Below are 27,101 nucleotides of genomic sequence, written 5' to 3' on the forward strand. Positions count from 1 at the left end.
ATATGAATTGAATAAAATTAAAATAACTTTAAAGTAAATTGTTTTTGTTTATATTGAATGTCTACATTTTTGAATTTATTTCATTTAGTTTTGACTTTTCGAGACAGGGTTCCTTTGTACTGGTCTGGCTGTCCTAGAACTCACTCAGTAGACAAGACTGGCCTCGAACTCATAGCATGACCTGTCTCCTCCAGTTCTAGACTGAAAGGCCTGTGAGATCATGTCTACTTTCATTGCCTAATTGTTTAAATATTAGTACATAGGAAGAATCCTTAAATCTTGATAACATACTAAGAGCTTTAGCCCAACCTCAGACTTTTTGCACTATGGAAGTAGAGTGGGAGAGTTTCCTGTATCCTATAATTCTTTTCCTAAGAAGGGTATAAGTGGACGACCCTTCTTTTTATTTAGCTCTGCTCACTGAATAATATTCTCTCACAAGAATAATAGGACTTTGTCCTTGAAAATAGTTTTGAAATTTAAATTTTCATTTCTGCTCTATCAGTCCTTTGATGCATTTTTCAAGGTAACTTTACTTCCCTGCTTATAGCAGAACAAAATCTTTACATAGTCAAATCCTAACCATTAACAAAATGAAGTTGCTGTGCCCAAATTGATGAAATATGTAAAACAGTCAACTAACAACTGCAAGATGGAGCCACTCAACTAATGTTGAATAGTCTGTATATGTCTTTCTACTTTTAACATGTCTTTATATTTGGAAACTAAGAAGGGGAAAATGCTTACGTACTCAATCCATGTGCCATTCCCTTCAACAAGGCACAAAGAACACCTTAAATGCATTTCTATTTATTGCTTTCCAAATATTGCTAAACTTTCCCTTTTTCATAAAAACTGCTACTCCACATTTTAGAGGCAACACATTAAATCTTTAGTGGAACACTTCATGGACATCAAATCCTGCCCACAAAACAATGAAAATTATCCTTGATGAGTAATCAGATACATCAAAGGATTGGGTTTTTATCCTGAACACTTTTTATGGAAGGTGAAAGTGTAACATTCTTTTTAATTTACTGGAGACATTTAAGAATCTGGGCCTCCAAGTCTGAGAGACTGAGATGCAATTTAGGTAGCAATTATGACAGTGTACTTCCTGCGTTGCAAGAATATATGCTGATTGTAGAATAAGGTTTTACAATTACCTGTAGAGTGTCTCTTATCCCTTAGGCCTAGGCAGTTGCAGTAAGTGAGCCACAATGAAAATCCTTTGATTTATACAGCTACTCTTCGGGGAGTCTGATGAGTTATAATGTTAGTGGTCAGAAACAGCAGACCGTGTTTAATGAGGGCAAGTTAGCTACCTAAATCATGTTGTATGTGCTGAATAATAATTAGTGTGAAAAAAATTCCAGGACAAAAAATATTTGCAGGTAGAGAAATGCTTTTAGATGAGATTGATCATGCCAACCATATACGGAACGTAATTTATCTGTAATAATTTGACGAGGAATACTTAAAAATTTAGGAAAACCTTTGTTCTCCTTGCTTTGCTTTCTTCTCCATCTCTTGCTTTCTTCTTACCACCCCTGTCTTACATATTTTTATCTTGCTTGTCCAAGTCAGGTACTCTACCACTAAATCTTTATCCCAATACATTCCGTCACCTGCTGCCCTTTATAAATCTACTTAATGGAACTTCTTCAGAAATTCAGCCTCTCTAGACAGCACTTGTCTTGAGAGCTAAAGGCTTAGAATTTTGTGAACAAGTAATTTTACATTTCATCTGTAATCTCGGAAAAGAACAGATTTAGAAAAATTATAAGCCTGAAGACTATTTTAATAATCTGTTCAAACAAACATAAGCAACGTTTTTAAAATTAATGTTTCACTGTGATTTGCAAGAAAGTAAAAGAATCAAATTCATGTTCTACATCTTTAGCCGTTAAATTAAAATAGATCATATAATTACAGTTGTGAAAATAAAGATTATTTAATTAATATATTTGGATGATTTGATTAATACAAAACTAATTCATTTCCCAGTTTTGTGTTAGAATTGACTGACATAGATATAAATATGCATCAAAGAATGTACTTATATTTCATTGTACTATATAAATTACATAGACTCAAAATAAAAATGACTATATTTTAAAAACTACGGATAAATACACAGCAAATTTTTGCCAATCATATTTGGTACAAAACAACTAAAATGAACAATTGTTGAACTGAAAGTAGTAAGTTGTGAACTAATTAATACAGGTATAGCTCTTAAAGATTTAAAAGCCATATCCAAGACTTTGTAGGAAAAAATAGCATAAATATGAATTAAAGTTAAATAAACACTCAATAATTACCACAGACAACCAAAATGTAAAGCGTAAAGGCCAGTCTCAACCGATGGATCTATCCAAAAAACCTTTACTGAGCTTCAGGGAATACTGAAGACCAGAGGCAGTAAGGTAGTAAGATCCATAGGATCAGAGAGTTTGCTGCAAGAGTTTTTAATACCACCAGACTCCAAAACAAATAGGAAACTCGAAGGTTTTAAGCCAAATACAATGGTTTAATCAGTAGGTTATTATTTTCACTATTAAGTAACGTAGGTTTGTGGTCCATGAGGGAATTGGTAGTACCCCAGGACTTGTCTAGTTGATGTCCTTTCTATTCCTGTCCTGAAGCTAGTTATGTTCCTGTCCTGTCATGTACAAATAAATGATGAAATTGTGGGACAAGGAGTAACTTGTATTATGTGAACTGTAGTGATATCATCATGTGTTCTACAAGATGGCTGGCTGCTCCTGGTGGCAGACTAACCAAGCTCTTGACAATTCCCCCAAAGCAGAGACAAACTGGGAAAAAAACCCACCAAAATAAACATTAATCTGAGTTCAAGACTGTTTCTAGAGTCTTAGGTGCAAATATAGTTCACAAATATAAAATGTTTACCAGATTGTCTCTCTACTTTCAATTAGTAACAATAAAAGGCCGAGTACCTGCATGTATACATGGATATACAAATATACACATTGCAACTTTTTATATAATCTGCAGGCCAAATATTTAGTGATGCCAAAGGTTGATTAATTTGAGAAAGCCTCATGAATAAGATTTGTAAAACAGATTTCTTTCCTTCTAGAATTTTAAGTGCTTTGAGCTTTAAGTTGCCAATGTTTCACGGTTCTTTTATAAGCCTATTTAGATGATTTTATGAAGATAATATGACTGAAACTCATTACTTTGAAAGAGGATTGTTAGCAACACAGTATTTTATGAATGTTCCCATGTAAGAAATGAGACCCAACTGTATCATTTATGTAAGAGATTATCTGTTGAAAGAAGAGAAATTTGGATACCTGTTGATCAACAAATGCTAAATGCCAAGATATGAATAAAATGTCAAGAAATACTTTTGGGTTCCTTTTTTCTAAGTTCTCAGGTCCCATTCAAATTGATTATTTAATTGATTCAACCTTAATATTTTTAATTCTATATTCAAATAAAAGGTAAATAAACTTATTGTATTTTTAATATCAAATAATTTTATTTTTTTTATAAAATAGTATTTTTCTGTTTCATTTTGATCCTGGTTTTTATTTTCTACATCAAATTAAGTTATACAACTTACATTGAGTTTCACATGAATAGTGGAAAAGTTTGACTTGCATTAATCATGTTCAAGAAAATTTTAACACAGAAAATTAGATGGAAAGGAACAAAGACATTTTGTTTAAATGATACATGAGATTATATTAATATTTTCTCTTAATTTAAAGTTGCAAGTGTTGTATATTTCATTTTTGATACTGCATATTTTCTACCCTTTCCTCATCCTATTTTATGTAAAAAAGACACAGTCATATATGATGTCACAGTGAATGTGCTATTTAACACAAATTCTACAATTATTTCCCCGAATACCTTCATGATCCATGAGTTTATAACTTCATTTTGAATACCAAATTTTCTAAGATGTATTTGGAGACTCTGGTTTTTTTTTTGATAATTAATGGAAAATATGCCTCTATTTTGTACTTCAATAATGTGTGCAAGAATTATTATTATTATTATTATTATTATTAAGCTTAATGTGGGCTACTCTTTATTCCATTTTTAAGGCAGTGAATAGATCACTGAGTGGTTAGATTGTCTACCCACACTGAATACAAGGTAATTCAGCCCAAGCACTTTGATTTCAGCACTTTGATTTCCCATGGAATTTTTCAATCACCAAGTCTTTCATCTTTCAGTTTCCCCTTTCATTTAGAACTCATGATAAATACATGGTGGGTCTCAACAATTTATTAAAAGTTGAGAGACAAATTGCAAGCACTTATTAAAATCAGAGAATTACACAAAATAATGCTGGCATCCATTTTTGATAAAATGCAAGATAACCTTCACTTGCATTTTTACTTGAGTTTTGTTGTCAGCAAAATAAATCCCAAAGAGCCATTATCATAAGAACACAAGTGACCCATGCACACTGACAATTAACTGGATGCAATGTATTTACTGGTAGAAATTAATCCATACAATGGTAATGTTTTATGCAACTGCTGGAACGGTGATTCTATGTGACTTGCTCATGGGAAGGTAGGCACTCTAACAATTGCTGAGAGTTGATTCTTATTCTTTTCCTAAAAATACTAAGAAAAAAAACTAGGTTGTAAATTTTATTTCTACTTCTTCCTAAAAAACAACATAATTTACAACTCTGACAGTAAGATTCATGAAAGCTCAGAAAATAATTAATCACTTTGGCTAGTAATGCTGATGTAGATATTACATATTTCCTTTGCATATACCACTTTGAACAGCCATGGGTATTTATAATAAACACTTGCCTTTAAGAGAAAGGACATCATTTCACTAAAATGCTCCTTTAAGTGCCCTTCAATTTATGACCAAATTTCAAAAAACAGTTTCTCATTAGAAATCTCATAAATAAATTTTAATTGAAAGTAAAAACTAAATGCATATTTACTTCTAAGTGCAATGCTTACATGTTTACACATGACTCACTACTTCAGTTTGGAACCACCTTCTTTGGGTAATCTAGTGCTTTGAGATTCACACAATAAATTCGAGAAAATGCCTTCTTTTATTACCACAAAATGTCACACAGTCTTGAAGTTGCTCCTTAAAGTCTACTTTCCTACTGTTTTATATGCACTGCCATTAAACGCAGAAGGAAATATAGTTATGTATAAAGCATACCTTATTGTACATTTGTTATGTTACGTTTAGGCTTATCACTTAATAATTTTAATATTTCAATCGTTCTTTACTAATGAATGAGTTTGAATTCTACACATTCTGATGTGAACTTCCAAAAAAGTAGTGATTTGTATAAAAACATAGGATTTACTTTTTCTTAGTTAGGTTATGGATTATTTTAAAAATCTCTGAAAAATATAGAGTAAGCATTATAACCTCTAAATATTTTGATGTCCAAAAATTGCAGTTTTTACTTCTAAACCATTTTATAAACCATGAGCAACTAATTTATTCTGTCAAAATATTTCCAATAATAGAAAAGTATATAATTTATGATAGAAATCACTGTACTCTTCCTAAAACTAAAATGGGCTCATTAAAGATAATATTGCAATTCATACAGTTTTTTTTTTAAATTTTCTGAGGTTCCTTTTAAAATTTGCAAAGATTGTGAGCATAAACAAACACACATGCATGTTTCCCATGGTATCCTATTGTATTAGAACTATTCTGTCAACTTCAAAGGTAGTTCACAGATTTGTTTGATCTGTAGTTGACATGATATATGGACAGACAACTCTCAGTGGCTACGCTGTCTATTTTAGTCTGACTATGTCAATCCATTTTACCTTATGACACACCTTGGCTTTTCCTTCCACGCTCTGCACAACTAATTTTCTCTGCTACCACTTCACCTGCTTACTTTATTCTGTAAAATACAAGCAGTCTACCTAACAGCATTAAACAAACTGCTTAAAGTCATTGTAACTTCTTTTATTCTTGCTCTTTGTAAGCATATGCGACTTGTTCTGGCTGGCTTTATTCTACTTTCCCGTCTCTGTCCTCCCATACATAAATATCCCCTTCCTGTCTTCAATTTCTGAGAGATAGCCAGAATTTTAATTTTAAGTGACTCGAACGTATCATGATTATTTGAGCACCGCTTCTTTCTCTCACTCATCTTGAAGCCAACACATTTGAATGTTCTCCCCTAACCTAGAATTATCCACCTCAGTGTGCAGAAAGAGCTTAACTCTACCTTCGTTTTCAAGAAATTAGAATTTCAGAGTGCTAGAAAAAGACAACTTATTATATGTGACACAGGCAATATCTGTTTAACTCATATATTTAAAGGTATACCAAATACAAACTTTTTATTTGATAACCAATTAAAAATAAAGAAATGTCATTGGAGTCATTATTGGAAAATAAATCTAATGTAAACTATTCTCACAAAACTATTGCCCTTCCCAGCCTCTTCTTTATTTTGACTATAAATAGAGAGATGGATTGAACTTTCTTTTTGTCTTTTTGTTGAATTTTCATAGGATAACCAAGCTTTAGTCTCTGTTCCTTTGTTGCTTCAAAAATATTTTTTTTTTTTTTGCATTTTCTTCATGACATCAAGTCACTGGTTTTTCAGACAGGATATTCAGGAATGATCTAAAAGCATTAAAACCCTGAACAATGTGTGGTCCTCTCATCTACAAGTATTCGCCATCCCCTTCAATTAACTGATAACCAACTGAAATCAGCTAATGCATCTCTGCTAACAGTTTTCTTTACGAGATGTTCTGTTTGTTTGGTTGGTGTCTGCTGTGCTGATTAGAGGGACAGACAAGCACAAATAATGATGGCTATGTCTGCTTAATGTTTATTTGGAAATCTTCAGTAACTGTCTCTGTCTTGTTTGCTATAAACTCAAAGAGCAGGGAACTGCATTCCAAAGTTTCTAGAGGTAAGGAGTGGTGGTGGCAGCTCATGATTCTAGATTGAGCCACCTCCCCCACTCCTTACAGGTTTCACTTCTCTGAAAGAAGTGAAACTCAGATTATAAAGAATTTTTGTTTTTCCAAACTTTGCAAAGAGCTGACCATCCTCCATGTTCTCCGAGAAAACCAGCAAGCTATGCAACCCAGTGGTGTTTTGTTTCTCATGTACAAAAATGTTTATCTGCTTTGCTATGTCATTCCACTGACTCAAGCTAGGAAGCTATGTAGTGCATTCAAGCAAAAGAAAACTTCAGCTGGAAAGTAAGATCATTACTTCAGCATCCTACTGCAACACATTCAATAACAAAGATTTAGGATATTTGCAAACAGTTCTCTTACTGCCTAAAGAGTTTACAATATCATTCTACCTGCCTTCCTTCCTTCACTCCCTCCCCTCTCCCTCTTCTCTCTCTCTCTCTCTCTCTCTCTCTCTCTCTCTCTCTCTCTCTCTCTCTCTCTCTCTCTCTCTCTCTCTCCCTCCTCAGCTAGGTTTCATCAAATAACTTTTTCATAATCTCTTCCAGGAAAGATAGTTTAAGACTCTCTGCAAACACTTTACATTTTATAACTTAATGACTAGAAAATAGTCAAGCAAATTACTTTCATAAGTCATCTGCTACAATTTTATTATCATTCATATTGCGGTAGAGAAATAGCATGTAGACTACAGATAACAAGGTGAATAGTAGGTCCACAGGAAATTATTGGCTTTCCATTCCTAGTGGCAGAGTAAAAAATGTCACTGGATATTATAGAGTTCTCCAAGGAGTCAACTTCTTCTTAGAGATTTTTACAAATTTACAATACATAGTCCCAATGGAAAAATTGAAAATCAAGTCACCAAATGACAGTATAGAGTTATTGGTATCATGTCTTTCTCTAGTACTTTAGGGTTGTTTTCCACTTTCTTTAAAGGCCTTTTCCCCCAGCATAAATGCTTGTTTGCTGTTGACAAATGGCATTAGAAGGAGAGATCATTATGTCTAACTTTCTATCTTATGAATGTTAATAATAGAGAAAATTAACAACATGGGTTATTTTATGGACTAGTTTCTCTCTCTCTCTCTCTCTCTCTCTCTTGATTTTTATTTATTTTTGCTTTGTTTTCAAGACGTGATTACTGTGTGTAGCCCTGACTGTCTTGGAACGTACCCTCTAGATCAGGCTGGCCTCAAACTCAGAGATCTCTCTGATTATGCCCCCTGAGTGCTGGGATTAAGGTAGAGGCTTTCAACACCAGATTATATGGATCAGTTTTTAATGAACATTTCTAAGAGCAAGTAGTAAATTTTATATTTACATGCCTTGTATAATCCTGCAATCATTTGTTCCTAGAACAAAGAGACACAAAGTTTGTGATCACTCTCTCATCAATCTCTACTGAAGTTCTACAAATATGCTAGTGGCACTGCACACACACACACACACACACACACACACACACACACACACACAAACACACATTACAGTACCATTGGATGTCCATAAACCAAAATCTATTTCACTCTGTTCAAATGAATGAATTCTATTTCTGGTGTGGACACGAGATAGTTTCCTTCAACAAGTGTTAATCAACTTCAGCTACTCAATCCCCCTGTCAAAGATTTGCCATAAGCCAAATTAAAGAGATTTCTCTGGAAATATATTTATTTAGGAAAAGCAGTTCATCTTCCCAGAATTTTATGCTCTCTGTGAAGTTGTTATATCCCTCCACAGGTTTCTATTATGTGTGCCAAAATTTCTGGGTCCTAAAGTAGAAACTCCTATTTATTTCCTTTCTTTTCTCTTCTGTCTCTTAATTTCTGCATTTGTCCAGATTTTGAGCATTCGTTTTCTGGCACTTGAAGTTTTTTTTTCCATTTTTCTTTCTTAAAGCCCTCATCACCCACATGTGGCTGCTCGTCTGCCACGTGGCTGTATATAAATGGCATGGTGATTTTCTCTCTACCCCTCTCCATCTTTCTTCTCTGGCAGCTACTGAGATTTACAGCTGGCCTGCCCTGGGGTTTTTCTTCTGAACTCTAATAAAACTGTCTTCTAGATTTTTTTCTTGAATTCTTGCATTAAGAGCCCCAAGACTGGACTCCAATTTCCCCATTAACATATGGCACCCCAGGGGAGGCTCTCTCCAATGACGGGTAACACTCACATGTAAATACATGACACAATCATATATGAATGCATGGTTATGTACATCCATGCATACATACCTTTCCAGTAGTAAGTTGTAACAATTTAAAATTATGAATTAACAATGAATTAATTTCTTTTTTTCATAAGTGTTTTGAAAATGTATGAAGCAAAGCTGTGTCAAAGGGAGGTAATTAGTTGCATGATCATACTATTCTACTTCATGGAGTGAAAACAAGTTCTAGAATCCCTCTCAAGCACATAGCTTTAAAAATAAAAGTGAAACCCTTTGTCTTACTGACAATCATTCTTAACTAGCTTAGCCTCTCCATTTTACAGATGACAAATCATACTTCTGACGTTTATTGGCAAAGCTAGAGCAAAGTACCAATTTCTAAACTCCCCGGACTTCAGTATGTTATAAAAAGCAGAAATAATATTAAAGGTGTTGTCATCGAAGAGACTTAGACTTATGCAGTAGGTGAGAATTTGAAGGGATGATTAATCAATAGCATATTTGCTCCATATTGCTCTTTATGATGCTGAGTGGAAGATATTAATTACGTTGCACATGACATTTACCTACAATAGAAGTGCGAGACAAAGCAGATAGAGGGTTCTTGTTGTTTTAAAATTGACCTAAGAATCTAATATTTAATGTGATAACTAAAGGGTAATGCTCTGAGATTTGAATATCAACAACTGGTGGGGGGCATGCATATATTCATGCAACTTAGCAAAGGACAGTTAGTATTCCAGCAAAAAAAAAAAAAAAGAATTTATGTAGGCACTGGAGCTTTTGAGAAAATTAAGTCAAGCACTGAAATTACCACATGGAAAAGTTTCATTAAGATGATATAGGTTTACAATATATAAAGCACATTTGAAAATGGAAGTCCTGAACAGGGTCAGGGCAGAGGCATGTGGCATGAACACTGCACTCTGCCAGCAAATTAATTAAATTTCACAGCTCCAGAAAGACCATATATTCTGTGTCGGCACTCACTGAGAGCTAGATGTGCAGGGCCTCTGAGAGTGTGTTGTAATCTGCTCATAAATAGAACTCACCAAGGGACATTGACAGCAATTTGGCATTAAGCAAGAGTGCATAAGTGAAGAATTTACTTTGTAGTAGCTTTTATTAGTACAGCTCTGACAGCACATGCCTTAACCGGGTTTTTATTCTTGTTTTGCTTCAGTTTGACCTCTGTGAAACTTATTGTTCCAGATGATCTCATATTGTCAGTTAAGTCAATAATTTTAACTCAGAGAATCTTTTCTTTTTCACTACTAGCATTATTATTAACTTAATAATATCTTTTCTAGTGCTGAATTTGCTTAAATTTTGGTAAAGATTCACTATAATAAAGACTAAAAAACTGCTTTTTATTTTGAAACTTAACTATTTTATAATCATATTTATTCTATTTATATATTGCCTACAATCAAGACACACATACTTATGTAAAAATATGTTCAAAGTCTTAAATTATTCTGAACTGTGTTTCCTTTTCTTGTCTGAAGAGATATCAAGGTAATTTCTAGACTCTTCAAACAAATTAAGTAGGAGTACAAAATGGGGTGACCCATCATGAATTTCTTGTTTTATGAAAAAAGTGTTCTGATATAAAGGGGAAAATTATAATAACTAGAACAGGAAAAGAATTTGTTACCAAGTGATGGAAAAATATTTGGCTGTGCTGTGAACCAGGCATGAATATACAGAGATACATAAACATTTAGATATTTTGACATAGTATCACTCTGAGTTTAAGTCTGAAAATACTTTTATTTGGAAAAGAAGTAGCATTCCTGTTCCCAAGTAAAATACTGATAAGCAGATTCAAGTTAAATGGTAGACTTCAGCTCAACCTTACCAAGATGTAGTGTGAGGAGAAGGGACTGAGGGAGGTAGGAAAGAAAGAAGGGAGGGAGAAAGAATGTGGAGAACTAAATTATACTAGAGTGATCCACCTTTACATCTTGTGTCATGGAGAGTCCTCATGCAGACACCCGAAAGCCTTCCAGTTGGGCATGGAGTATGCATGCGTTATCTCACACTGCATTTGTCAACCACTGATCTCTATCTCTCCAATTTTAAAATTCCATGAGTAATAAGATAAAAGCATAAAAGATCATGGGTCCTATGCACTAGCTAGTCTACATAAAGAAAAAACAAGACACAAACTAATCTATGCATTTCTAGATCTGAACGGATAGTCATTCATTTTGGACTTCTTGGCAGAATGTGGTCAGGCGGGATATTTTGACATGGATGCTGCCTCTCCATCGAGCCCTGTTTCAAACGTGTTCTCTTGAAACTGCCTCTTTCATTGAAAATGCATAGCTCAAAATTAATGTATTTGGCCCTATCACACACTGAGAAGTGCTGTTGCCACAAAAGTAGGCATTAAGGAATATGATATACTTAAATTAATGCATCATAGGATGCTTTGTCCCAGTCATATTATCATAAAGGCTTTTTAATAGAGGAAATACAAATTCATAAATAACTATTTCTGGTCACATTGATTTTTTCCTACACAATATTATTGCAAATTATTTTAAAGTTTGTTCAGTATCCATTTTTCAGCAACATTTCACTCTTTTTTAAAGTTATTTTAAATGTGATAACTTTTTAAGCTCTTCTTCCAATCCAAGAAATTTTTCTCTGCTTGCTTTGAAATCTGAAGAGACATGTCCATAAATTCACTTTTACACTGCTGATATGCATTTTCTTGATTTTCATATAATGTTTGTGATTTGCATTTTTCGAATTTATTGAACACCTTTCTTGAACCTGTTTCATATTTAGGATATAAGAATGCTGACTTTTTTCTATTATTCAGTAAATTCTGTGGAAATGAATAATCAATTAGTGTATGTGAAAATTTTATACATTTTTAAATATTATAGATTTTATACCTGAAGGGATATATAGGTCATTCCTCTGAGAAAATTATATTGAATAACCTCAGAATTTAACAATAGCCCAAAGTCATAAGCTATAGGGAATATAAAAGAAACAGTAATATATAGAAATAGAAATGTAAGTGAGGATAAAATTTCATCTTTTTGTGGGAGGGGAAATGACTGCTCTGTAAACATTCACTCAACATGCACACTAAAGAGGTACACATCAAGAGCTGTGTGAAGCTATGTCCTCTTTAAATTGAGAGGTCACTATGAGTATCTACATGGCACAGGATGCATCAGAACCTACAAAAGGGCCATTTCACTCAAGACACTTCTAGTGACTTTGCTATGTTAGACATCACCAGTCCTAAGGGCTCACACTATTTTACATAGATCAACACTTTTAGAAGTAATACATTAATATGGACACATTTGTAAGAAAATGGAGACCCAAATTCTGACACAGGAACCTCTAGCTGTAACTACATGTCTTTTAAACAGGCATTGGTGAAATATTCTTCACATGTGGCACTCCAACTACACGAATACCTGTGGGCATGAACAACTCCATCTATTGAGTCAGATGTGATGGCAGGAGAATTGGTTGTGTCTAGGCTCAAACCATTAAACATAAAAAATAAAAGCATTGGCGAGAGGCCTTCTGAAGGGTAATCAAGCAGTGATCATTTGATAGGAAGCCATATGTTACTAATTAAAGATTAATCACCTTGTCTGAGATTCATTGCCTTTTCAGGTTTGATGACATTTCAACAAACTTAGATACAGTAGAGAGATTTTTTTATTGTCTTGAACCGCAGCTAAACATATATAAGTAAAAGAGATTTGTTCTCTTAATATACGTCTGTTCTAAGGACTGCACACATAGTTCTCCCACACAATCGCAATTACAGGCACACTCAGTTTTGTTTAAAGACATCTGCGAACTGTCTTCCTAGCCCAAAGGCAATATTGTATTCACATGTCTCAAAGAGCCAGAGAAAGTCACAGGACAAAATGAGGAGCCTTAGGATCTCTACAGCAAGCCCCTGCAGGAGCCAGAAAGACTAGTTCCACCAGTGGAAGAGGAAATCAAGAGGATGGGTGTTGCCCATGTATGACTATGAATTTATGTTTTATTAGTCATGACTCTGCTAGATTGTGCCCTGAGGGTCCAGTTCCTTTCAAAATGTAATAATCTGAATTAAAGAGTATCTTGGGAAAGCTTGAACACAACCGCCCCTTCGACCTTCCTCAAAGACCACCAGACAAGTTGGCAAAAATTTGTCCATGAGTGATTACATTGCATTGTGTTTAACACCAGATTGGCAGTTTGGATATAAATCCAGATATATGTGAATTGGCTTACACCTACGTTTTTATAACGCAGTGATATGGTTCACAAAATATACCATTTTGCATCATGCTTCTAAAATGCAAAGACTAAATTCTGAATTAAAATCCACAAAGAATTTTTATTTTAAAATCACTGCCCCATTCCTGGTCCCCTTCCCATCCAATCCCCTTTACTCATGCCCTCATTCCATTCTCCTCTGAGAGGGTGGGTGGCCCCCTCTGAGTAGCTGCTCACCTGGCACATCATGTCTCTGTAGGGTTAAGTGCTTCCTCTCCCACTGAGGCCAGACACGGCAGCCCAGCTAGAAAAACATATTACACTGAGAGGCAAGAGCTTTGGGGATCTGCCCTGCTCCAATTGTTTGGGACCGTCAGGAAGACTGAACTACACATCTGCTACATATGTGTGTTGGCAGGTTGGGAAGAGGGGCTAGGTCCAGTTCATGTATGCTCTTTGATTGGTGGTTCAGTCTCTGAGAGCTATTTTTAAACATATTGTATCAGAAAGTATTTATAGAATGCTGAAAGTGACATATTGATAAATACTACTGTCTCTTCAGTTGGTTGGGCATAATACCTATTTGAGAACAGTATCAGTAATTTTTCTATATGCTGCATTCAAGGGGAAAGTTGTACAAACTGGAGGAAAGATTGCAATGTGCCACATGTGGGAAATGTAGAAAAACTGAGTCCAATAGTCCTTTCATTCTTACAGGCTCTGTGTAGTGGATAATCCTGTCTTCTATGTGTAAAAATGATAGGTAGACCAGCAGTGGAAATCTCAGAGAGGGGCAGCTGAGGACCGCCATACCTGTTGATTAATGGAGAGGCCTTAACAGCACTCTTCTTCCATGCGTCTTGCCATGAGGAAAGGGAAGGAAGGGGAAGGTAGTGATGGCAGCAACACCTGGGGAAGGGAGATGGTGAAATATGTAAGGGGAAAATGAGCAGCTGCTGCACCATGGTGTCCATCCAGACTGTGTCAACAAAACCATGTCAAAGCGTAGTTTCTACTGTTTTTCCTTAAGAAATATAAATCCCAAAAATAATGTAGGCAAACTAGGTTTTTTTGTCCTTCCTTCCTTCCTTTCTTCCTTCCTTTCTTTCTTCCTTTCTTTCTTCCTTTCTTCCTTCCTTTCTTCCTTCCTTCCTTTCTTTCTTCCTTTCTTCCTTCCTTCCTTCCTTCCTTCCTTCCTTCTTTCCTTCCTTCCTTCCTTCCTTTCCTTTCCTTCCCTTTCCTTCTTTTTTTTTTCTTACAGTATTTCAATATGTATCTCTGGCTATTCTCGAACTCTCTGTAGATTGGGCTGACCTCAAACTCAGAGATCTGCTTGTCTGTGCCTCAAGAGTATTGGAAATAAATGCATATGTCACCATGGAGGTCTACCAAGGTCTTTAGAAGGATGACCATCACTAAACTTGCAACTATAATTCTCCAAGAATGTTGCTGCATGCTAGACATAATAAGGTAACATCCAATTCTCACATTTTAACTGAACCAAGTAGTTTATGGACTTTAGGACATGGGCATAAATTTGTAAAAACAGAGTTAAAGAGAAATGTAACAGGACAAGACAGAATAACAAACCCTAACCTACTTGCTTTCCAATATGCAGTATTCTGCTACTTCTTCCTGCTGTCACTATCCAGTTGCTACATAATGACACAAAATGGTCTTGTTTGTTATATTCTCCTAAGGATACACAACATTGACATTAAAATGCCTTCAGTTACATTAATGGAAAAAGTATTTAATTTAGTAGGAGTCCACAAACCTTATGAGATCGAACTAATAAAATTTGTAAAAATTTCAAGTTTAATTATATTTATATTCATGCTTTAATTGTGACAGCATATGACATCTTAAGCAAATAGAATTATATAGAAAAATAAAACAAAATGTTTAATAAAGACATGATATATGATTTGCATTTTATTACGATTATTTTAATACAAATATATGAAATAAAACCATGTGCAAAGTGTAAGGCCTGTTACATGTAAAAATTATGTGTTTGGTTTTTAAAAAAGTCTTTGACTTTTTGTGTTTATATTCTAATGCAAAATATTCATCTGAAGTGTTTCTTTTAAATTGTTTATTTAAAGACATTTTAGACATTGCAGAAGTTAACTTGCAAATTTAAATTTATTTAGGACAGCAATGTAAAATATAAAACTAGGTATACAAATGGTGCAAGAATTAAACACAGCAGTTAATTTTTGTTTGTATAAAAGCTTGACTCTTCACAGAAATATGTTTCTTAGTGTATTTATTACCAAAAGGCTGCAATGTTGTTGAAGCTTTCTGTAAAGATAAGGATTTGTCTAAGTATGTGTTTGCATTCTTGTTTTTAAGAGTATTTTCAGCTTTTAATCCCAATGTTTAGGAACGCAGCTATCAGAAAAACCTTTGAGGTTTGGAATTTAGTAATCCTTTTCATCTTTCTATGATCCTGTTTAGACAATGTATCTCAAAATATTCCAGTTTCTCAACATCCTTTGCCTCTGACAAACTTCTGATTAACCTTCCTGTCTATTTAACAGGAACCACCTAAAGCTTAGGCAATCGCATTAGTCAGATTGTAAATTGAGAAATCCTGGAAACTAATTGCTATCATAAAAGATTAACATCACAGAATTCTGAAGGTATAAGTACCATGTAGGCTTGTTGAATTAAAAGAGTATTTCCATATTAAAAATTAATTATCTGATGGAACATGTCCTTCTTATGAAGTTCAGTCATGTTTCTTACTTTTATCTGTTGTGTATTTAACTTAAAAATTGCTATACAAAACATTATAAAGTTTAAATTTCTCTCAAAAATTAAAGCCTACATATTTTAAATTAAAACAATTTATTCATAAACTTAACTGCTCCAGAGTGATTATTTTAGGATCAGCATTTATCTTTGGATGAATCAAATGTGGGAATCTTGTAAGCCAGGAGAAAAAAAAATAAAGAATCCACATGCTCTGAGATTTCAGCCAGACAGTTACAGTCAACATGATGAACTTGACTATTTTCTGCATACAAATCCCTAATATACTAAGACTTTCATAGGTAACTAAATCTTTTTTTTTTTTTTTTGGTTTAAGGAAGGGTGGATTACTATAGTATGTACAGTATATTTAATACTTATCATAGCATTAGAAGAAATAAGAACATAACCTTGGTAAGTGCACATGCCCCAAGACAGAGGAAAACTTATACCACAACTTACCAAGTTACATAAAACAATATTCATAAGTAGCTTTGTCAGGTAAAAGGTTCTCGAGCAAGAGACATAAAAATGTCATATTTGAAAGGTAGGGATCAACCTAGTGGAAAAGTCATTACCATTCTTGAGGCATTCCCAGTAGAAATTTTATTCATGAAGAATAATACAAGCTAGATTTCACACGGCAACATGAAGAAATGGATGGTACAAATGATTTCACATGGTGACAAGAAGGATGGGATGGCTTTTCCCCTTTCAGGAATATAGGAATGAGGAGAAGATGTTGATGTATTGAAGAAGTACTGACAGTGGAGAGTTTGTGATGGCTTTGTGAGAATGCTGGGAACTTGCTCTCACAGAATGCTGCAGTATGGAGCACAGTTTGGAAAAGCTCAACAGTCTAACTTTTACAGATTCTAAGTGCAGGAAAAAAAAAGTATAACCTTGATACCAAGAATCACATTTGTTAAATATTGTCACTGGCTGCGGTGTAAGTTTGTGAATTAAACACAGGAAGCCTCTGGTCAACTTTCAGAGAATAAAAGAACATGGATGCTTTTCTTCATGTGGCTGGAAAACAATGGAGAAAGCATCAAAGGTGGTTAAGGTGTTAAAAGGAAATAGATGCATAATACACACACTAAGATGCCTTCTAAATATTGAGCAGAGTAAGGATGAATGATTGGATTGAAAATAAAAACACTTTGCAGTCAAAGAACCTTAGACACACAATGCCAGGGAAACTACGGCATTCTCTCAGCCATTGTGGGATTTTTGATGGGAAAAGCATTGGAGGTATGGGTGGGGTATATGAAGATATACTGAATATGATGTGACAAGGATATGTTTTAGTCTCTGGGAGACCTGTACTCTGTTTAATTCTCTCAATCCTGTCTAAGAGCCTGGTGTATCTGAAATAAAGATACGCAGGAAAAACTTACAGATTCTAGATAGCAGCATTACTTTCCTTATTCTTTTGGTGATCAAGCCTGTAAAATAAATTTCCTGAAAGAATTGGAAAACAGCTGTTTCAGCTCTGAGTCTGACAGAAACTCCAGAGCAATTGGTCACCGTTACACATTAAGCTACTATTCTCTCTGTTAGGATAGGCTTCAGGCAATACAATATTTAGGGAAATTATTTTTGTTCTTATGCCTTGGCAATAATTGCTGAATAATATTTTTAATACAGTTGTCTTAATGTCTTAAGAAATAATGCTAGCATCTGTTGAGTTATAGGTAGGGTTAGAGTGTCAAGAGGCTGCACTGACTACTTTCAATCTCTTTGACAGTGAGATTAAGAGCTGTCTTTAGTGACAACAAATGCCACCAGAGAGGGAATGAGACTTGGAACTTTTCTAAGGAGTGGGACAGTGAGTCACTTGGAAGAATACTAGAGACTGGTCTGTCATTGGGGTGACATTGTCAGATATAAATTTTGAAAGGAATAAATAGTATTTTGCATAAAAACCATGTAATTATTAAGCATTAGATAAAGTTATAATGCAGTACTGAACTTCTAAAACCATTGAGAAGAAACTTATGTCAAACATAAATATAAGGAAAAAGATCATTATTTCTGTACCATTTGAAGCTTGTTTAAAACCAATAAAAATTGTGGAGGAGACAAAAGAACTGTAGATTACAATATTATTTTTAGCTCTGTTTTTAGGAAAAGGATAATGGCATTGCTACAGTTCTGAGATATAGTACATCAGGATCCTGAGCTTCCAAGAAATAAATTGAAAGTTTAATGATGAGAAAAATCTGTGTTTAATTTTAAACTCAGTAAAATTAATAAAAATAATTTAATAAAACAATTGTACTCTCATGATATTAGAAACATTGTTTTAAGCGTGATCCTTAGCCACTATTACTAAGTTGAATTACAATTAGATTTAAGATTACTATATAGATATAGAAAGATCCATTTATGCACATACAAGAAAACTCAGTGTTATATATTAACATCAGCAATATGTGCTTAAAAATTGACTCCAGAAGAAAAACACTCACTATTCCCCTTTGTATATCTAAAAATGTTCTTCATCAATTTTCTTAATAATATGTATCATTTCTTCATGTTTAATTCTCGTGGTAATTGAAGTACTGTCATGTGCAAATCTGAGAATTATTTTGATAAATTTTTCTTCAATAATGACTTTATTAATATATGAAGATCCAGCTCAATGAAAACATTCTAAACCTTCTAGACTTGGTGCATAGGCCTGCATCAAGTCCTTTGTGTATATATTATGCCTTCAGGTTTAGTGGTTTTTATGAGATTCCTGAGTGTGCAAACAAGTGGATCTGTTTCCTATGCCTTCTCTTAAACTCTTTTCCTTTTGTTTTATCTCATTCCAGTATTTACTTTCTATTTTATCTTATTATATTTTATTATTATCTCTCAGAAGCCTGATCTTTTATTTTGTTTTTGTGTTATTTTGTTTTGACTTGGTTTGGTTTGGTTTGGTTTGCTTTACTTTGGTTTGGTTTGGTTTGGTTTGGTTCTTTTGAGATGGGGTTTCTCTACCACAGATACTCATTGCTGTGTTGGTAATCACAATATAGACTAGACTGCCCTCAAACTCAAGGATCCTCCTGGCTCTGCTTCTGGAGTTCTGGGATTAAATGTGTATCTGTTAGCCTGGATTTACAGACAGGAGCATAGCGTGACAGTCCTCTGGCGGCTCCACTCAACTGCTGACTGAGGCAGATGAAGACCCACAGTCAAACATTATACTGAGCTCAGGAAGTCTTGTGGAAGGTTTGGGGGAAGTATTGAAGAACCAAGAAGGGATAGAGACTCCACAAGAATTCGAACAGAGTCAAGTAATGTGTACCCTTGGGGCTTCCCAGAGACTGAACCACCAACCAAAGAGCAAACAAGGGCAGGACCTAGAGTCTCCTGCACATAGGTTGTAAATGTGCAGCTAGGTCTTCATTGGGGTCCTCCAAGAACTGCAGTGGGACTTAGCGTGACTCTGTTTCCTGCTTACTAACTGGACTTCTCCTGTCTGGCCTCTGTGGGAAAGGATGTGCCTAGTTCTGCATTGACTTGAGGTTCAAAGAGAGGTGGTACTGGGGGGGGGAGGGGCACTCCCTTCTCAGATGTGAGGGTAGGAAGGATAAAGAAACGAGCCTTGTAAGGAGGGTACTGCTAGGAGGGGCTGCAATCAGATGTAAAGTGAGTAATAAATAAACAAACAAATAAATAAATAATGGGAAAAGGTGTAACTTGCCTGTTTGTTTTCTAATAAGAGACAGAGAGAAAATACATCCAGTTGAAAAGGCATGCAGGGAGGAACTGAGAGGTGTCTAGGAGGGGAACAATAATTATGATATATTTATGGGGAAAAAACTGTTTTCAATCAAAGGAAACAAAAGTTATTGTGTCTCACTTTCAAGATTTTAATGTTTTAAATATGTTTTGACAATTTTTGAAATGTACATGTAAATTGTCATGTCTCACCCTCCTTTACACAAAACTGATAATCAAGTACTTGCTTATAATTTATTCATTTTGGTAAGTCAGTTTTAGTTGTTAACTCACCTTAATTTTGTATGACTTTACTCAATGAAAACAATATTATTTTCCAAAAAAAAATCACATTTTAACGATGGGTTTTCTCATCTTACCATATACTTGATATTATTTTAGAAGGGAAACATAAGATTGTCTATGATCTTGTCTATACACTCAACATCTCTACTAATGAGTATATCGTAAGTTTGATAGGTCCATTTGTTTATTTAAGATTTCTTTACCACTGAGTGTTTTAGGTGATGCTCTAATGGGTGGGCCTCAAATGCATAGGCCTCATGACCCTGTACACGTCAGGAATAATACTGTGCAAAGTCTTTGTGCTTATCTGGGGTGTAGTCATCAATAGTTACTATACTCTGAAATTAAATTAATACAAGTGTAACAATTATAAGTATGTTTAAAATAGCTGTGATGAATTGGTATATACTAACAGGTATTTTATGAAACATTTCCATATATTCAGATAAAATATGCATGACATTATTGTATGCTTTGCACAACTGTTAATGACTATTTTGGTACAAGAATGAAGATCTAATCTTATATTTATTCTTTATTCAGTGTGTTGCAATGTCAGAGAGTCAGATCACTGATCATGCAGAGGAGAGAATCTCTGGCATGGATGAAATGAAAATTACAGTTTCTGACAACTTCTCATATGTATGAGTGAGTAAGATTTCAGAGTATAAATTCCAATATTATCATAAAAATGGACATGGATACCGACAATTTGAGACCAAAGTCTGAAAACTTATAGTTTATGCACCTTCCATATTGAGCTTATTGGTTACCCTAACAATATAACCCTGTATATGAGACCATATGCTAGCAAGACATATGGCAGATGTTAGGAAGATAGATGAAGCAACACATGTTAAGATAGAAATGCAATATTTCCAGAGTGGTTGTACCATCTTACAGCCCCACCAGCAGTGGAGGAGTATTCCTCTTTCTCCACATCCTCGCCAACACCTGCTGTCTCCTGAGATTTTAATCTTAGCCATTCTGACTGGTGTGAGGTGAAATCTCAGGTTTGTTTTGATTTGCATTTCTCTAATGACTAATGATGTTGAGCACTTCTTAAGGTGCCTCTCGGTCATCCGAATTTCTTCAGGTGAAAATTCTTTGTTTAGATCTATACCCCATTTTTAATAGGGTTATTTGGTTCCCTGGGGTCTAACTTCTTGAGTTCTTTGTATATATTGGATATTAGCCCTCTATCAGATGTAGGGTTGGTGAATATCCTTTCCCAATTTGATGGTTGCCGTTTTGTCCTTTTAACAGTGTCCTTTGCCTAACCACGTTGGAAATCAGTCTGGCGGTTCCTCAGAAAACTGGACATGACACTTCCTGAGGACTCTGCTATACCTCTCCTGGGCATATACCCAAAGGATTCCCTGGCATGCAATAAAGACACATGCTCCATTATGTTCATAGCAGCCTTATTTATAATAGCCAGAAGGTGGAAAGAACCCAGATGCCTCTCAAAGCAGGAATGGATACAGAAAATGTGGTATATTTACACAATGGAGTACTACTCAGCAATTAGAAACAATGAATTCACAAAATTTTTAAGCAAATGGTTTGATCTGGAAAATATCATCCTAAATGAGGTAACCCAATCACAAAAGAATACACATGAAATGCAATCTCTGATAAGTGGATATTAATTAGCCCAGAAGCTCTGAATACCCCAGGCACAAATTGCATAACAAATGACTCCTATGAAGAAGTATGGAGAGGGTCCTGATCCTGGAAAGGATTGATCTAGCATTGGAGGGGAATATAAAGACAGAGAAAAAGGAGGGAGGTGATTGGAGAATTGAAGAAGGTTTATGGGACATATGGGGAGGGGGGATCCGGGAAAGGGGAAATCATTTGGAATGCAAACAAATAATATAGAAAATAAAAATATTAAAAAAAAGAAATGCAATATTTAAGGCTAAAGAGTTATCATTTATATCAAACCTTAAAGTAAGAGTTGGTAAATATATATATATATATATATATATATATATATATATGTATGTATATTTGTATATACATATATATACATAAAGAGATACAAGTGATATAACTTCAAAACCACAGCAGTGAGAGAAAGGCATTGCTAGACACTCAGTGATCTAATGAAAATGATAGGATTGGAATGAAACGTATACTTTGTTCACAATTACTTAGTATGATGTAACGGACATCATACTAAGTGGATATTTTAAAAGAATGAAGTGCTAACAATAGAGTACAGTAAGGCAGTATGAATAGGAGCTAAAGTAACAAAATAAATGCAAATTCTAGAAGTAAAGCACCGCTAAAGAAGCACCATATGGTGGCAGGGGAACTTTAAACCAGAACATGATGTTAGGAAACGGGCTATGTAGGAAACCCAGAGCAGGAATTTTTATGCGCAGAAATTAGCAGATCTTTCTCAAAACCACCTATCACCCCACCACCTCTATCCCAGAAAGAAAACAAGATTTTAAAAATATATGCTGGGATTATTGTAAAATGAAGAATGAGATACATACAGAATACTACAGACAGCAGCAGCAGTGCTGAAAACCTAATGAAACTCTTCCACAGCTTAGACTTTACAACAAAAACCTGAATCTTACAGCAGTCTTTTCTTCTGGCCTTTAAGGTCATAATAAGCAAAGATGTGAGGAGCACAGTGGGGGAAGCACATATGGGAGTGTGATCTTTTCAAGATGGAATCAGTCACAACATTCACAAATAAATATCAATTTTAAAAGAAAAATGCATTTTAACATTTTTGTTTTTGATTATTCTGTTTTACTTTATCATAAACTAATGATTTTGCTTGCAGTTATGTGTGTGTATCATGGCATGCCTGGGGACCAAGAGGATCATGGAGGGATGTTAGACCTTTTGGAACTAGAGTTGTGATGGGTTCTGGACTGCCGTGTGGATACCAGGAATTGAATTTGAGCCTTCTGCTGGTACAGAGAGTGTTCTTAACCACTCAGTCATTACTACAGCCCCATACATTTGAAGAGGATAGTGAAAAAAATATATTACTTTTTCTACAATTTATTGAGTAATTAAAATCCATGATGAGCAGAGATTTAAGAAAAGAAACTGTGCAATTACAAGACAGGTATATATGCTTACATGTATACCACAGATTAGGTTTTAAGCAGTACTTAAAACCTAATACATAAATATAGATACACACACACACACACACACACACACACACACACACACACACATATATATATATATATATATATATATAGAGAGAGAGAGAGAGAGAGAGATTAAATTTGTATTTTTAGCTATTTCAGTTAAGAAAATGAAGGTAGAAATATACTTGTTGTACAAGAACAACCCAAGTGTAAAATAGGCTCCTCATCAAATCTCTAGAACATGTTTAGAATTAACTTCTATTCCTTTTTTTTAAAAAAAAAAAAAAAAGCTCTATTTCATGGTCATTAGCAATTGTGTGTAAATTCACCATTGGCACAATTCAAGTTAGACTAAATAAAGACAAATTCAAGACAATAAAATAATAAATTTTAGATAAAATCTAGATCTTGAAAGTATTACTTATTCATTATTTATTCAGCAAACTTTACGGAGCATCCACTATAAACTGATATTATACTAGTATGAGATACTATGGTGAGTGAGACAGGTTGGTTTGTTCATCCTCATGTTATTTAAACTAAAGTAGTAAGTCTAATATTGAATAAATTCATTTATAAACATATATTTATGTACATACAAATAAACACACATATATGCACTATTCATCCTGCCAATATATCTAGAAATCATTTAATCATTTAAATGAATTTAATCATTTTCAAATGAATTTTGTTTGAAATTATATAAAACTAAAACAAGTATTTGATAATATTTCACACCTTGATATTGTAAATACTGATAATTAAGGTTATAAAAATAAGGATTGCTTGTTGCTTATGTTTTTATTCCAATGGCATACACCATCCAGATCTCACAAGAAGCTCGATACATGAAATTACATAGCACCTGAGAAGTTTCATTTCCATTTCTCTGGAGTGCATGTCTGAAAGCATGCCGTAGAATAACAGACATGTCGTAACAGTTACCTTTATTATGCTATGACTTACAACCTGTCAGTATGTCCTTCTCCAATCATTCATCCCTAGAGCTTAATTTGCCTTTAGCTTTTTCTTTTTGACATTTCTCACTTTTACCACTCTTATTTTATTACTTACTTCCTCTTAGCATCTACTGCCATAGTATAACCAAGTCAAACAACAGTTGTCAAGTCTGATTCAATTTAACCACATAAACATAGGAATTCACGTACAACTGGAAAACATTACCCTTGTAGAAAAGGGCTTAGGTCTTGGATACAATTAGCAGAAGCCATCCAAAGCCATTTTGAGTTTACTCAAATGAAAATGAAAACCAAATGGGTGGTTTCCTTTGTAAAGTAGAAATATCTCTACTCAGGCCTGTTATTTATAATGTTCAAACCTCAAGGAATGATTATTCATAGATCTGCAGAATGGGAGCGAATCATAACATTCTGTTCATTCCATCGTTCACTCGAAATACTCTGCCTGCTCTTCGTAGCTAATGCATTTTAATTCATTTTTAAAATACCAGTTGTGCTTTGGCTATGAAGCATCTCAGACACTTGCTAAAAAAATTTTTTAAAAAAAAGTATTTCCCCCTCAACCTGTTCATGTTCACCCAAACAGATAAGCAATATGCTCAGAGGTAGAATTCAACTAACACATAAAATACCTTTTTCAATACCATAATTTAAATTACATGAAATAAAAATGCTAACTTTGGGCAATGCTGCTCCCTCTAAGCGTATATCTTCTTTCATTATGTATGTATGTATTCATAATGTTTTATTTCAAGCCTATAAAATATGGTATACTCTTGAGAAATTTGACAGATGATAGATCCGCAGAAGGGTAGACCATGTGCGTGTGTTTTCATACTTCCGCATAACTGCTGAATCTTTTTGTATTTCAATCAGCTGTCTGCACTGGTGGATGATCAGCTAATTCAATAAACAGCAGATTGGTCTACTAATGTATGTGGAAGACCTATTCTTCCCCCGACTTCGCCCGCTCTACTTACATGCTCTTTTATATTCTAGTTAAGTAAAGCATTTCCTGGATAGAGAGAACTTGAAAATAAGCCATATGCCACATGAATTCCACTGTAAAAAACAATAGTTGGGTTTATTTTAAGAATATTGTAAAAGAAGAAACTACATTTTTGTCTTTTAAATTCTTTATTTGTACCTTGTGCACACACACAAAATATTTCCATGGCTTGCTGTTGCACATTTTTTCTGTGTTCAAAAATATATCTTTATAAAGTTTTACATTCTATGGGTAAATTCTTCAGTCTTTGAAACATCCCATTTGAAAGCCACTAATGTTTTTGTCTGGCAGTGCTGCGGATCCAACCTAGGCCCATGTGTATGCCAGGCAAGTATTCTACCACTGAACAACATTCCCAATCATTAAAACGAGTTTAGTCTTTAAAAGCTTAACTCTTAAAAGCCTATTTTTAAATCAAATCTTACAGACCAAATATATTAGATTGCCCAATAGAACTTTCAGTCAGACTCCATTTTGAACATGTGATGACAGAAACTAAAATAAAATGAAGGCAAGAAAATAAATTCCCAAAGGTCCCACAATTTTTTTAAGCTATGAACTTTACTTCATTATTTTTAATATGCTTTTAATTTAAATAGACTTTAAATTTTTGAGATTATAATTCAATTACATTTCTCCCTTTCCCCTTCCTGCCTCCCAATCCTTCCTACACCCTGTCCAACTTTCAAACTGATCAGCTCCATTTTCTCTTATTGTTAATGCATACATATATGCATATACATAAATATTCCTAAATAGAAGAACCCATATGTATAATATTACCTCTGTGTACGTTGTGAGGATTCACAGTTTGACCACTTGGTGGGCTCCTCCCTGGGGAGAGCCCCTCTCCCGTTCTCAGCATCCCAGGGTTGCTTATATTTCTTTGTGTAGAGTACTTAGTTATTTATACCATTGCACAGTCTCACTGCCCTCACTAAGAAACTTGCTCCATAAAATCCTTGGTAATGTAAATGTGAGCTTGCTTTCCTCCATCCAGTTGGGCACGTGGGGTGATGTGATCCTCATTCAGCTCATGTTTGGGTAGTCATGTTGGTGAGCTTTAGTGAGAGTAGTTTGTGATGTTACTAGGAGACACATGCTCACAGCAAACTCTCTGATGCTAAGAATAGACGTATCACTTTTTTCTTCCTCCTTGCTTCTTTCTAACCTTTCTTAACTACCATCTTTTAACCCCTTACAGTGTCATCACTTCTCAAGTATACTTTTAGATCTCCAACTTCATGTAGAAAACAAATTAATTTAAACACAATTTCAACAATTTAATTCATAGAGAATATTTGTACAGCCCTGAGTCCTGTTGTTAGGCAAACCAAGCAGTCAGGATTTGTTACAAGACTCAGATTCCAGGTCATATCAACCAAAAAACCTACTCTAAACAGACAAATCCACTTCTTGTCTATGTAAGAAGTGGATGGGAAATCAAGTAAAAGCAATATTTGTATAGAACGGAATCTGCTATGAAAGAACCATGCCTCAGAAATAGATGTTTATTTTAAATTTCCCTACATCAAATTCAGATTTGCACAGCCAGGCCATGCGTGATCAGAAAAGCCAAGGGCATAAATCTGGACAGGTACTTGGTTTGCAGATATTACAGCAGCAGTCATTTTTACAAGGCATCACTGGAATATTAGCCAACATGTGTATTAGATTACTTTACAGAGATGCTCATGTTCTTACAAGCCATAATTTCTATAAATCATATAATACATAACTTTCATTCTCGCATTTACATTACCAAGTATTTTATGGAGCAATTTTCTTAGTCAGGGCAGTGAGACTGTGCAATGGTATAAATAACTAAGTACTATTTCA

At 34.5% G+C, this 27,101-nt stretch overlaps 1 protein-coding gene across 3 annotated transcripts in view; it reads right to left on the reverse strand.

Annotated features, from left to right (window-relative positions):
• The window catches only part of Pcdh7 (protocadherin 7), a 417,106-nt gene that overhangs the window by 176,266 nt on the left and 213,739 nt on the right, over positions 1–27,101 (reverse strand). The window contains exon 3 of one of the 3 annotated variants that reach the window (XM_052198928.1): positions 14,170–14,265. The exons of the other annotated variants lie outside the window; for them this stretch is intronic. Within the exon in view, the coding sequence (XP_052054888.1) occupies positions 14,177–14,265 (89 nt within the window). The 3' untranslated portion in view covers positions 14,170–14,176. The remainder of the gene's footprint in view (positions 1–14,169; positions 14,266–27,101) is intronic. 3 annotated transcript variants of the gene reach the window in all.

The sequence above is a fragment of the Apodemus sylvaticus genome, chromosome 11 (genome assembly GCF_947179515.1).
Source record: "Apodemus sylvaticus chromosome 11, mApoSyl1.1, whole genome shotgun sequence".
In the NCBI taxonomy this organism is placed as follows: domain Eukaryota; kingdom Metazoa; phylum Chordata; class Mammalia; order Rodentia; family Muridae; genus Apodemus; species Apodemus sylvaticus.